Raw genomic sequence first — 14,501 nt, 5'->3', positions numbered from 1 at the left:
TTCAATTAATATGACTAATTATTAAGGGTATAGTTGAAAAAATACTCTCTCCATCTCATATAGTTAACCATCTTACTATAATAATTATCCTATATTATTTGTCCCTCTTGCTAAATCGATAATTTATTAGTTAATTTTTTTTCTTATTATCATTGCAACTAGTTCTTTTTAAAACTTTTCAAACTTGATTTTAATGATCCTAATTTTTTTCTAAGGTGAATTGGTAAAATTACTTTCTTATTTATCATTTCTTAATATGTGTATAAAAGAGAAAATAACTAACTAATATGAGATGGAGAAAATAGTTTATTATATATTAATCTTTTAAACAATCCAACTATTTTGAAATAATTTTTTAACAAAATGTTATTCCTTCCATTCTATTTTAGTTGGTCATCTTATTAACGATAAATGTTTCAAAATCATTGGCCATTTATTAAATCAGGATAAAATTAATTATTTTTTTTATTTTACCTCTATAATTAATAGTATATATTAAATGCGAACAATTACAACTCTAATATCCAATAAATATCATATTGTAAAAGATAAAGTGATAAAATTCATCATTTAATTTATAATTTCTTAATCACATTATAAAATGAAATGGTCCACTAAAATATTAGGGAGGGAGTAACTATTTTGAGACGAGGCAGTGATTCTTTTGTAGTGTCTCCAAAAAAAATTTCATCTCCCAAGTATATTGGCGCCAAAATTGAAAAAATTTCGAAGCTTTTTCTAACCGTCCGATCTTACATGAAAACAACAAATCCACACCGTCAAATAAGCATACCTCTCACGCGGATCGCCAGCGTGGCAATCCATCTCTATCCTATAAATGCCAAACTCCTAATTCCATTCTCTTCATCAGCTTTACAAATCTCAAAGGCAAAAAAACACTCAAATCTTTTTCTCTATTTTACTCTTCTAAGCTTTTTGTTTGTTCAGCGAAATGGATGCTACTAAGACACCCAAAGGTGCCGGAGGAAGAAAGGGTGGCCCAAGGAAGAAGGGTGTAACCAGATCAGTGAAAGCTGGTCTTCAGTTTCCAGTTGGTCGTATTGCTCGTTATTTGAAAAATGGTCGCTATGCTCAGCGTGTTGGATCTGGTGCTCCTATTTACCTCGCTGCCGTCCTTGAATACCTTGCTGCTGAGGTACTAGAAATACATAAACCAAAATCCCCATTTGATTTTCTTCTCAGATCTGTAATTTTTTAATCTTTTTTTTTTGGTTTAGTAGGTGTTGGAGTTGGCTGGAAATGCGGCTAGAGACAACAAGAAGACTAGGATTATTCCAAGGCATTTGCTGTTGGCAGTGAGGAATGATGAAGAGCTGGGAAAGTTGTTGGCTGGTGTTACTATTGCAAGTGGAGGTGTTCTGCCCAACATTAACCCAGTTCTGTTGCCCAAGAAATCTACTGCTTCTGAGGAGAAGGCGTCGACACCAAAGGCCAAAAAGTCACCAAAGAAGGCTTAAGGGATTGGATTTTAGGGGGTTTATGTTTGGGTTAAATATGCAGTAAGCTTTTGCTTAGTTTTAATGGTTACTTTTAGGATCTAGGGTTCTGTTATGATTTGGTAACTTTGGTGTAATGTGCTTTTGGAAATATAATAGAAAGCATCTCATTTTCTATCATATCTTCTCAATTTGAGTTGTTCTTTTTGTAGCCATTTTAGCTTTGGTTTAGTATTGCCGTGCTTGTCAAATTAAATCACACGAAATAAAAATATTAGAGTAAATGTAAGAAAAAGAGCCTCCGAAGCAGAATTGATAATAAAAATGTCTAAATCGGAAGTCATGACTCAAGAGAAACTGTTAGATTTTTCAATTAATTGCAATGAATTGATAAGTAAATCCTTAAGTATTGTTATTTCTATTGCTTGATTATTTTATGATTGCTGTTTAAATCTAGTTTTTGTTGTAGTGGCAGTAATAAGATTGTGCTGGTTTGTGTGAGTTAATTTTGATGAACACTCTAATTACTGATAGAAGTAGCCAAATTCAGTTGTATATGAGTATACTGATATGAGTATTTTGATGAACACTCTAATTATTGTCTTTTATATTGAGTCAAGGTCTATTGAAAATAGTCTCTCTACTTCTTAAGAGGTAGTGGTATGGACTGTGTACAATTTATTCTCCCCAGAGCCCATTTATGTGGGAATATACAGGGTTTGTTGTTAATGAGTATTGACCAATGTGTTCAATTGGTGCGATTTTACTCTCGTGTTCATCCATTATCTTAAGATTTTGGAAATAGTGGAAAAGCATAAATGTTGTAATTGTTTTGGGCGTGACTTTTTTTTTTTTTTAGCTTTGCAGTTGCTTGGTCTTGCTGTTGTTGATATGTTGGTTTAAGTAAGTATGCTTTTGAAGTCTGACAGCTTGTTAATTTATACAAAATTTTTGGTTTCTTCTGCAAATTTTGGGGGCGTTCGATAGATGCTAATGGAATAACTTGGGCTAATGTAGCTGATTTCATGATTCTTGCTCTTCATAGAAAGTAGTGGGAAGTGTTAATTGCAATCCCTTGCAGACACAAATTATTTCCTGTCATTTGGTACAAAGCTGATCTCTTGGCTTTATCACTACATTATGGATAGGATGCAAGTTTTTTTTCCCCCCTCTGGAAAAAATTTCGATCCAATGCATGTGCGGAAACATCTCTTTTCCTTTCGATGCAAGCTAATAGAGGAGATAAATCACTTCTATTTCTTTTCTTTATCCTGAAAATTAGATTTTCTTACACTCTTAATATGAGGAACAATGTAACTGCCTTTACATACATATTAGATGAAGAATACCATTTGTTATCTGTATAAAATGGATTTGTCTGCATTTAAGTATCTGCTAATGGAAGCGTAGGAGCATGCAGCACAGATACGTGTATTGTATCACTAAGTGCCAGCCATATCTTTTTTTGGCTATAGATTTGCTATTTAGAGTAGTGATTAATGAAAAAACTATGTTAGATTTAGTATCCCCATTGTATCATTCCTTCAATCCGACTATCTGTAGGTGCAAATCCTTTGGCACCTTTTGGAACTTGTAATCTGATCTTACAAACAAACCATGGATTATAGTCAGGTAATTCGGGGGCTCTTGTTGAATTTCATACTGCCAATGAGATGGCTGTTAGTGGTATAGAGGAGGTACAAAGCACCTAGCAGAGCTACAAGTAAAGAATGTGATGAACGTGTTCCAAAGCATTCCTGCTTTGAAGCATCTCTGCCAAAGTTCCATTTGTATGCAATACACATTCAGATAGAATTTATCCTTTTTTCTACATTGGCCCCTCTAAGCTACATGATCCACTGCCCTAGCTTTTTTGGTAGATGTGGTATTATCCAATTTGGTTTAAATTATTAGTCCTGGTCTTCATATATTTTCACACACTAGGTTCAAGTTCTCCTGTTTGAGACCTTTTAACATGGCCAATGGGATTACATAGGATAACGCTACCTTTATTTCCAGATATAATGACAAGTCATACTACTTGTTTAGTTATTTCAGTGCTTGCATCTTTTCTCTAAGATTGTGGACTAGAAGATTGACAATAGTTGAGATGTATAAAAACGAAGGCTAGTATATAATTGACGGGTTCTAAGCAGCAACCTGTTTAATTCTCAAGCAAAACTAAGTAGATACTACTAAGATGACAGACATTTTCACAACGATATTGTTATTTGGCAACATACAAAGCAGTAACCTATATAGCCAGTTGGTTGCTACAAAGGCCGACCCGTTCTCACCTTATATATGTACATTTTTTTTCTGGATTATATATGCATATTTACAGCCACTACCATGTCTAAGAATTCATAAATAGATACAGTAAAAACAAAGGCCACACAAGAACTAGGGTAGCAAAGAGAACAGAGAACTGTAGCATGCCCACAGCTCGCTTTCCCGAATTAGAAGTTCTCCTCAGACTTTAAGAAACTATGATGTTCCAACAGGGTCATCTCCCCACCAGTTGCTGCATCAAACTGGCAGCGGTAGAAACTGCATTTCCAATTCATCAAAGCATTAATAGTCAAATTTTGAACGATGTGATTCACTTGTCACAAAAGTTGGAACAACATTAGAAAAAGAAATGAAGACTACAAAGCAACAGTGTCCCACAGGGATTCTTCCCAAAAGTACTTAACCAACAACATTACCTGCCATCCATGCCAAGAATCACAACCGTATTCTTTTGGTGACCAAAGGCCACAATGTGCTGCAGACCTTCTTGCAACCGGAACTGCGCAACAGACCACTCAGAGCTGAAATACTTTGGTAGCACACCTGCATGGAAAAAAACACCACAGGATAGAATATAGAGTTATTGACAAAACTCTCCAACAAATTCTTTTGCAATGTCACCAAAATATTCTCAGTTCCAAGTATATTGGCGACAAAATTACAAAAACTGAAGGGCCTGATCGAACTGTTCGATAGAAACCCACGGTTAGTGTCATCTTAGAAATGAACCAAGAAAAGATTGCTGTTGCAAGAACCTCCTCTAAGAATCTGAACCATGAGAGGACAGTGAAATGTGTTCCAAAATTAACTGCACACACTTCAACTCCAGTATTTAAAAGTCCTTCAAACTTAGAAAATGTGTATTCCAGGGTAGCAAATATGCTAATTTAATTGTAATGTTAATTTTCCTTTTAAAAAATTCAAGCATTATTTATCTTTCAGATTAGTCATCTACATCTAATTCTTCAAACATACTTGCAACAACAAATTTCCACAATTGTAGTGGACAGCATGACCTAACTGTTGAGGCAAAAAGCCTATCCGACTTCTAGTTCAAGCAAATTCTTAAACCCAAACAGGTATAGCAGCTGTGCCTTCCGGGCTCTGGCAGCTCTTTTTGATCCATGCCAATAAATTATCTTCAAAATTCCTTGTGTATCAGAACATCACAATTATAGCAGAGAAGTAAATTGTACCACATACCAAAGTCAATGTAGGGAACTATACTTAAGGTAACAGCTATACGTGACATAAAGGGAATGGTCAGACCCTGCACAAGGTACAGCCCATTGATTATAAAAGACAACTAAGGAGGAACTTCATTCCCTAGTTTCTAGCGGGCAAGGAGCTGGCTGATCACTAGGAGATTTTACGACATATTCCAAAGTCTTTGGATACCAAAGGGGGAACTTTTAAGCCAACAGCTGCAAAAATGTTTCCATCCATATTTCTTTTATTCAGCTTTTCACTACATTCAGAAGCCACCTTTTTCCAATTTTATAGGAGCATATGTCACGAGATGCTAAGCAGTAAGAGAATCAGTAACCAGAGCTGGATGAGTGATTCACACGATGTTTCTGGAAAAAGATTCAATGATGAAACAATGCAAATACAAATTGCTCAACTTTGATCCTCTCCACACTATTAAATTATGTATAGACCAACTTAAAAACGTATACTTTTTATGAGACTATATTTTTAGTTAATATAGGGGTCTGCAATATGTTGCCTCACCATGCACAATTTAAAATACACGGTCCAATTTGGGGTGAGGTACTGTATCTTTGCATCTGGAATTCCATGAAGGACAATGTCAGATAACAGGCCTCAGTAGTCGGATCTGCTATAGCTATGTGAAGAATTTAGGGCAGAAATATGAAACAAATATACTTATGTAAACAGTGTGTTTCGGTAATCTCAGAATATCTGCCTGAGCTTTGAACACTATCATCACCCATCAATCCTCGTGCTTTGCACATTGAGCACTTCATCCGGCATTCTAACATAATTTACAAACTCGCGTATCAATTTCAACGTGATCCAGGAAAGTTTCAAGACAATAGTACTCGAATAAAAGGGAGCAGAAGAAGCTAGCGGAACTCCGGTATTTACATGATTGTACATTATGGTTTACACCATCACTTATTATATGGAAGTAAATTCCGTTGTTCTATTTGACAAGTCTAAAATTATTTCAATCTGGTATCTGGTCAGTGTTAACTATATTTGCGGTACTCCGGAAACTGTTTAGAAGATGCGCAATACTTGTTTAAGGCAGTGAAACTGACAAAAGCAAAGGAACATGAACTAAGGCAAGGAAACACACTTTCCCCCTTGTTTTGATGCTCAGTCAGGATTTTTTTTTCTTAATTTGATATTTGTTTTTACTGATTTCTTCTAGCAATTGATTCTATAGTGGCACTTGAATATCTCAAGACTAACTTGTTGCTGCTAAGAGATTGCATGATGTTGAATTTGATATTAAATCTTAAAGTGCCTTGTGTTAATTCCTTCTATGCGGTAATTACGTGTAAATATTCTTGTAAATCAAGTAGTGGTAAGACTCAACCCCAAGATTTTGAATTGCTCTAGGCTTATTCTAATACAACACTGAATTGTGCGAACCACACAGTGTAAGAGGTAACGATGTTATAAAGGGTACGGCACTTCAATTCATTTATATAGGGCAAAAACAAATATTCTCTTCATTTATGATCAAAAGGTTAACCGGGATCACAGGTGTCAGTCCTTTATCTAAGGAGGAACATTTGCCCTTTCTTCCTCTGAGCAAAATTTAGAAAATGTTACAGATCACATCAGAGAAAAACACGCATATTAAAGCAACAGAAGGCCTCTATGGTGGGATTTGATGATGTTTGTGAAAGAGTTTAACTGCATGTAGTCAATTATAACAGATGCTAGCAGTTCATGTAGTTCTCTGAATAACTAAGCTCACCTTCCATGCTATAATAGCATACCATTTCCTCGGGGAAATTTGCATTTGAAGTCGAATAACTAAAAACAAGAATGTAACAGGCGAATGTAACAGGCCCATTACCTTTGATGAAGGAGAGATGTGACACAGCCGATGGAGATGAAGGATTTGACTCAGATGTCCCTCTTGGTCTATCAACTCCTAAAGCTGCTGAATCAACCTTTAGATTGAACACATGGACAGTTCCTTTATCACTGGAAACAGCTAGCCATTGTGCAGTTGGAGAAAAAGCAAGGCTATAAATTTCTGCTCTATCTGCGCCTCTCCTCACCTGCATTGAACAAAAAAAGACACATGCTTAAAATTGAAGACAATAGCTCAGATTCCATTTCCGTAGTGGCGATTGGTAGCAATAACACACCAGAACCATTCATTGAAATTAAATGGCATTCAAATTAACTGAAGATGGCATCAATAGAAGGCATAAGCAATGCATGTAAATGATTATTCATGCCTGATGCAGTCTGTCCAAATTATTTAATATAGTTACTACTTGCTGGAAGAGACAATAAATCATTGAAAAGACGGACTGATATCATGAAGGTGCTTCATGCATGAATACTGTAACTACTCAACATCAACCTATTTCTCATCTTTTTCACAGTTTCTGGGAGACTGGTTGTGAAGATTCCCATTTTCTTAAATACACGAAGGCAACTTTCCTTGTCCTTTTTGGTAGGCAAACTTCATCAAACATATATATGGAGACGGAAATATCAAATCTCAGAAAGTCTCACTCATTCGGTTTTGCCAAAAACAGGCAGCTATGCTAAGGCAAAGTGATTCTCTAGAAAACTAGAAAATCTTTTCTGCAAGTCTACTCAAATATTACAGCAATGTACAAACAATAATTAGACTGTTCAACAATAAATCTTTACACCACAAGAAATACAAAAGCAAATTGGTTCTCTAGAAAATAAAGCTACATTGTCAAGGCAATTTAATTATGCATTAAAAAAGTTACTGTGAGACTGAAAAAACTAACTTCTTGAAATAATACCAATTTAAATCCACTCCATCTCTATATCTGTACTTAGCAGAGAACAGAACTATAATTTCCAATTGATATGTCTGACAGGTTGACACACAAAGGGATAGAAGCATGGTGCACACTGAGGCTATAGCAGAGCCAGTACCAAGAAAAGCTGCAGCATTACAGTCTTCGGAGGCACAAGGGGAAAAAAAAAGGAAAATATTGAAAGTTAAAACTGCCCCATGTTGCACCCAACGGTATGGCCTAGTGGTCAAGGAAGTGAATTAAGAACAATGACGTCTAAAGTTTAAATCAAGAAACAGCCGAGAAAATCATTGGGTGGTTTCTTATCATCTGTCTATCCTCGGTGGATAGAGGTACCTGGTACATGTTGGTACATGTTGCTGGTGGAGGTGACAGGTATACCGGGAAATTGGCCAAGGTGCGCAAGCTGCCATGGACACCATGGTTAACCAAAAAAGGAAAAAGAAAACACAATCCCATGTAAGTTAAGACAATCAATATCAGGCTTATGAATGCAATCTAGTTTCATTTCAATGATCTTTGCTGGTGTTGCACCCATAAGGCAGCTATTGAAAACCACCCAAGTTCTGTTTCAGTTAAACTCTGCATGTGTTAAGCTAAACAGCCACCTGAGCTTTCATATCATGGTTTTAAATACTTCGCAGAAGATTCACTAAACTTGCCTATGTGAAGTCCAAGGGCTACAAGAAAAATACTTGAGATCCCCATGTAAGATATTGCAGATGCAGCATCTTATTTGGAAGAAAACGCCTTCACTCTTATGGGGTCAGTGGGGTAAGAGAAAATTCTTTTCTGGAAATATCATTCCAATGTTCGGTTACCTTGGTTACTTAAAATGTAGAAAATGTTAGCCATGTATTCCAGCTGTCTTTTAAAACGTCTCCCACAAAAAGAAGGTACTAGTGGATTTCATTTTTCTTTGGCAGTATCCTAGTTCCTACTTCACATTAGTTGTTTCAATACTACTAAGACATTATTGTCAACTTTTAGTATCTAAAAGTAGTACCAAAACACTGTGCTCTTCCTTGTACTAGTACCATTTGTCACATACTCTGTATCCCAGCAAAACACGGACAGTTATCCAGATAAAACATTTCTTTAAGAACATATTATCCATGAGAAAACATTTTTCTCTGTACCCAAAATGCCATCAATTACTTCCTCTATCGGAAGATCTGGCCTCACTGTATTAACCATGTAAATAAAACAATTCAACAACAACAACATCATATCCTCAATCTTAGATAAAGCAAAATAATATAATTCAGCAGTGTATAATCCAGAGTAAGTATATACCTCTTGAACCAGAGATCCATCTAAAGTATTGAACACTCTAACAAGAGTCCCTTTACTGCTTGAAGTAGCCAGCAACCTCCCATCATTTGTGAGCGCGAAACACACAATCCTTGAATCATGTGCCATTATAAACTTAGTCCTCTTAGAAGCATAATGTTCCACTCTCACCTGACCTTTCTGTAAACCCGGACAAACCAGAACCATTGATCCCGATACCTGTGATACCTCACACAGTCCCTTGGGATTCGCCACTGTCTCAATCTGATGCAACAGCTTCAAATCCGAAAAGTTGTAAACAAATATCTTCTGAGCTAAAACAACCACAATTCTATCTCTTCTGAGCCTCACAGATTTCACCTCCGATCGAAAAGATAGCTCTCCGATGCACCTAGATTGATGATCATCCCATATCATAACCTTATTCAACGGATATTGAGGTTCCGGACCTCCACCAACCAACGCCAATATATTGCACCGAAAAAGCATCTGAACAACACCAATTCCACCTCCACCATTAGCACTGCCGTTAAAATCGCGACGGAAAATCTCACGGAGCGGGTCACAGTTGTAGATCCGGAATCCACGATCGGTTCCCGCAGCGAAGCAACCGTAATCCTGGTTGAAAGACAGGTAAAGGACATTCGGAGGAGAGGAATCAATAGGAACGGAAACTGAATTAGGGTTAGGGTTAACAACATTCTGCACGCTAGTCACGGCAGCGGCGGCGGCAGTAGTGTCGGTAACCGAGGTCTGATCACGGCGTTCATCATCAATGGCGTCGTTGACGGCAGCTGAGATATCGGAGAGGTCCGACAGAGAGGACCGATCACCGGAATCGAGATTTTGAGACTTTTCCGACATGTGAGGGGAAACGAAAGGGGTTGAATTGGTCCAAGGGGAGGGGGAAGGGAGGGTAGAGGTCATGAGGCACGGCGGAGGAATTGCGTGCAACAGTAGAGAGAGAAAGAAAGAGGCGGTGAGAGAAAAGGATGAGAATGAAATGATTGAAGGAAGATAGGGGGTGTAAGTGTAAGGTAGAAGAAAATTTACGGAGAGAGAAGTTTCCGTTTAGCTTTACTTGTAGACATTCTAGTGCTACTTTTTTGTCTACTTTCACTTCTTCTCTACATCAGTTAATGGGCCCCTCTTCTGTTTTTAATAGGAGAACTACTTTAGGGGTGTTTCGTTTGGAAAAATTGTTATCCGGGGTTACTAATATCAGGATTAGTTATTTATTTAATTGGGATAATTTATTCTATCATATATATGAGATGAGTTATTCATCATTATGGAAAAAATGGTGGAATAAATTATTTCACTATGGATTAATCTCTCCAATCAAATAAGAAAATAAAGTCATCTTTTATTTTATTCCAGAATAACTTATCCCTTGGCCTCAAACCAAACGACCCATAGTATATTTCAGTTTCTAGTAATTTCTATTCTCTTTATCATTTTAATCTAGAAATTGGATGATTATTTTGTATTTTCACTTATTTTTTTAAATTATAATAACATTAATTTACGTGATGAAGAGGAGCCTTAGAGTAATTGGTAAAGTTGCTGCCATGTGATCAGGAGGTCATGAGTTCAAGCCTCGGAAATAGCCTCTAACAGAAATGATAGGTTCAAGCCTTGGAAACAGCCTCTGGTAGAAATACAAGGTAAGATTTCGTACGATACACCCATGTGGTGGGGCTTTTCTCCGGACACAGCGCATAGGGATAACTTTAGTGTACCGGGCTGGCCTTTATTAATTTACGTGATATATTTGTTTGTATGATTATGAATCAAAGCTCATTTGAATTAGCTTGAATAAAAACAGTTTTTAAACGTTAAGTTCTTAAAAATATTTTTAAGAGTTAATAATGGTTTTATAAATAGACAATTGTGTATTTGAATAAAAATGATTTATTTAGTAAAAGTGTTAATAAACACCTTTTCACCATAAAATTATTAGAATATTCTTAATCGATTAAAAATAACGATGTTGATTTTGGAGAATTTCAAAAATAAATTAGAGAAAATCATTTTTTAAATCTTTGTATTGAAAATCTCGTAACAATAATGTGATGTATTTTTTGGTGAAAGCACAAACAAATTTATCATATATGTTATGATTCAATTTCTCAAATGGTTATTGAATTTGTATAAACATTCTATTGTAATAATTTTTATTTTTTAACATGAAAATAGGATCGTTGAACTATGTAATACAACATTTCGAAGTAAACAATTGTTAATTGCATTAAATGTTCACATTTTCAAAGTTATGATTTAGGTGGTGTTACTCCATGAATGACTTTTTTTTAGCAATTTTCACCTCATGATCTTTTTATCATTTCGAGTAGAAATAATCTGAATTCAGGAATTCTTTCTTGATGCACGAGATGCGCGTATGACAATATGAGATGTATGCACTACGTCCAAGACGCACGAACCATCTGTGGGATGCACGTACTGCGCATGAGACACACGTATGAGGCACAAAAACTAATATTATTGAATATATTTGAGACCACTAAATAGAAATTGACTTTAGGGACTAAACCTCTAAAAAAAATGTTTTTACTTTACTTATCGCCTTAAAAGCTACTTGTGAACTGGCCATTTGGTTATGTTGTGAATTGTCGTGAGGGACAAAATGCACAAATAGTCACTTTTGAAATCGACATTTAATTAATACTCTATATTAATATTTTCCTATAGCTTTATCCGATTTAAGATGTATGCAACTTAAGTTAAAATTCGGGTATGACTTCATATAATTTTTCTTGAAGCATTGCCTTGTGGGGTGAAACATCGAATATTTTTATTTGAAGTCTGATATTGTTTGTGAAAGCAAATCTCGAATAATTTTTATTAAATTTATGGGCTTGATAAGACTAAAATTTGATGTTATTTTGAATCTAAGTTCTTATTAATTCTTCAAAGCTAATTTCAAATATTTTTTTATTGAATTGCTTATAAAAATTGAATAAAAATTTTCATGCATGGCCATACTACTTAAAGGAGCAAATTGACTAACATTAGGTGAAATACTCGCATTAGCGACAAAGAGAGGAGGAGAAGATATAGACCATTAATCTAGTTCATAGTTGACTCCACTTTTAGCGGTTACTTTTGCGTCTCCTATTTAATATAACTTCTCACATTTTCCCCATTAAAATCCATCCAAAAACTTACAAAGAAAAGAAGGGGAAATTTTTTTAATTCCCTCTCCTTTTCTTAATCTGTTGAATTGAACAATGGATTGGCGTCCTTTTGATGTCACGGTGATCTCTGCTGCAGGCATTAAAAATGTCAATTATTTCTTCGTAATGGACGTTTACGTTGAAACTTCGATCGTAGGCTATGCCAAAAACACAAAGAGAACGTACATTGACAAAAAAGGAGGCACAAGTCCTAAATGGAATTACCCAATGAAATTCACATTAGATGAACCTTCACTAACAAAACCTGGTCTTTCTCTATGCTTTCGCATTAGATCTCAGCGTTTTCTTGGCGATAAGGATATTGGATTTGTTTCAATTCCTATTAATGATATATTTGGCCAATCTGGTGCCGGACCTGATGGAAGCGCGGAGAAAGTTGTTGAGTATCAAGTTTTTACTCCAGTTTCTGGTAATCCTAAAGGTACTCTCAAGTTTTCGTATAAATTTGGAAAGAAATATTGTCAAGGACAACCTTCAGATGCAATGTACAAAGGACAACCTAATGGTGCTTATAATGAAAATGCGCTTGTGCCTGTCATGGCTTATCCATATCCCCAAAATGGGACTAATAATAATAATGTGCCACAACCCGGCATGGGATATGGAACGCCCAATCCCAACTATGGCACGGCGTATCAGCCACCACCACCAGCAGGATATCCTCCTCCTGTTGGTGGTGGTTACAATGCTGGTGGATATCCACTAACAGGATATCCACAACAGGCTGGATATGGATATCCTCAGCAACAGCCACAACAACAACAACAAGTTTACGGAGGATATCCTCAGCAACAGCCACAACAACAACGACAAGTTTACGGAGGATATCCTCAGCAGCAACAAGTGCAAGCGCCGAAGAAAAAGAGCAAAATGGGGATGGGAGCAGGAGTAGGATTGGGTTTGGCTGGAGGGTTGCTTGGTGGTATGTTGATTGGTGACATGGTTTCTGATGCTGGACATGATGCGGATGCCTATGAACAGGGATACGATGATGCCATGGATGATATGGATTATTAACATGTGGTCTCTGTACATTGAGTAATTCTTTTGTTTATATTGGAGATACTATATATAAGAAATTGATGTTTGGGATTTGATTAAATACATATTACTATTAGTTTTGGTTTTGCCATGATTTTGTAAAGTCTGTATATGTTTGTGGAAATGTGATGCCTTACTATAATACCATGCATGACTTGGTTATTTGAATTTTGAAGTACAATTTTCTTCTGCTACATTGTAGATTTGTTTTTTTTTTTAATGCAAGAATGAGTTATATCTCTTGATTGCTTCCAAAATTGCATGAGATTCTCCTTTGGAAACGAAAGGATGACTGCAATTGGAAACACATCTTCTTTGGAGCAAAAGTATCCCTTTTTATTTTTTTCTCTGTGTTCGATTAAATTAGATTATGTACATCTCAATTAATTTCATCAAATTCATGCCAACTCTTATCGTTATACAAGTCTAAGTGATCCTGTTTATTAAAATTGGGACAAATGAATAAATCACTTGTTGTTTTGAGCTTTATTGAGTAACTTTGTCCATAAAAACCTGAAAAAATAGAAAGAGATCACTTAATATTTTAAAACTTAAACACTTTATATGTATTTCCTTGAAAATATTAACTTCCAAATTTTAATTCTGATGCTACAGATAGTGCTCCCTTTCCCTCAAAAATTGCTCTGCACTGGTAAACCAAAGTCGACAATTCAATATTTAAGTACTACATAATTGTTCATAGTTTTTTACGTACCAACACAATGTAGTCGGATATAAAAGATTGCAAAATCTACAAAGCACCCATATATTTGGACCCAAAAGATATACTCCCTCCGTTTCATTTTAGTTGGCCATTTTTCTAAAAATATTTATTTCAATTTACTTGTTCAGGTTGTAAAATCAAGATTATTTTACATATATTTTCCCCATTCAACCACATTTTTCTAAATTATTGAAAGTAACAATCTTATATTTTCAATACTAACTTTAAATATGAAGCTTACTTTTTATTCTCTTTTCAAGAGTAGACTTATGCATGCATGAATTGGAATAATTGCACCAAACTAAGTTTTCATGGTTAATTGATTATTGAATTTTGTAATGCCAAGAAGGGTAAAAGAGTAAAATACACTTCTAATTATTGAGTTTCTTAAGGAATGTGTCAAAGTTAAAGGGATCATCTAATTCAAAACGGAGGGAGTAGAAAAGGTTATATTTGACTAAAA

The 14,501-nt window shown here is 35.6% G+C and overlaps 3 protein-coding genes across 3 annotated transcripts; 2 read left to right on the top strand and 1 right to left on the bottom strand.

Annotated features, from left to right (window-relative positions):
• The first annotated feature begins 858 nt into the window (after window positions 1-858).
• Window positions 859-1,637, top strand: LOC107839595 (histone H2A.1). The gene is made up of 2 exons (XM_016683140.2): window positions 859-1,156; window positions 1,242-1,637. The coding sequence occupies exons 1-2, from the start codon at window positions 953-955 to the stop codon at window positions 1,476-1,478; spliced, it is 441 nt and encodes a 146-aa protein (XP_016538626.1). The 5' UTR covers window positions 859-952; the 3' UTR covers window positions 1,479-1,637.
• Window positions 1,638-3,647: 2,010 nt separating this feature from the next.
• LOC107839594 (autophagy-related protein 18a-like) lies at window positions 3,648-10,146 on the bottom strand. Its single transcript, XM_016683139.2, is given in 5 exon segments — window positions 3,648-4,007; window positions 4,166-4,292; window positions 6,808-7,015; window positions 9,059-10,114; window positions 10,117-10,146. Coding segments are annotated over 5 exon segments (1,512 nt in total). The 3' UTR covers window positions 3,648-3,916.
• Window positions 10,147-12,219: 2,073 nt separating this feature from the next.
• Window positions 12,220-13,482, top strand: LOC107879812 (protein SRC2-like). The gene has a single exon (XM_016726756.2). The coding sequence runs from the start codon at window positions 12,307-12,309 to the stop codon at window positions 13,288-13,290; it is 984 nt and encodes a 327-aa protein (XP_016582242.1). The 5' UTR covers window positions 12,220-12,306; the 3' UTR covers window positions 13,291-13,482.
• Window positions 13,483-14,501: the final 1,019 nt, after the last annotated feature.

The sequence above is a fragment of the Capsicum annuum genome, chromosome 8 (assembly GCF_002878395.1).
Source record: "Capsicum annuum cultivar UCD-10X-F1 chromosome 8, UCD10Xv1.1, whole genome shotgun sequence".
NCBI lineage: Eukaryota > Viridiplantae > Streptophyta > Magnoliopsida > Solanales > Solanaceae > Capsicum > Capsicum annuum.
The sequence above is the reverse complement of the archived record's forward strand: the minus strand, read 5'-3'. Positions and strand labels throughout refer to the sequence as shown.

Coding starts and splice junctions, on each gene's coding strand:
- LOC107839595 (XM_016683140.2), top strand. CDS start 953: ATGGATGCTACTAAGACACCCAAAGGTGCCGGAGGAAGAAAGGGTGGC. Junction 1,157..1,241: donor TTGAATACCTTGCTGCTGAG/GTACTAGAAATA, acceptor TTGGTTTAGTAG/GTGTTGGAGTTGGCTGGAAA.
- LOC107879812 (XM_016726756.2), top strand. CDS start 12,307: ATGGATTGGCGTCCTTTTGATGTCACGGTGATCTCTGCTGCAGGCATT.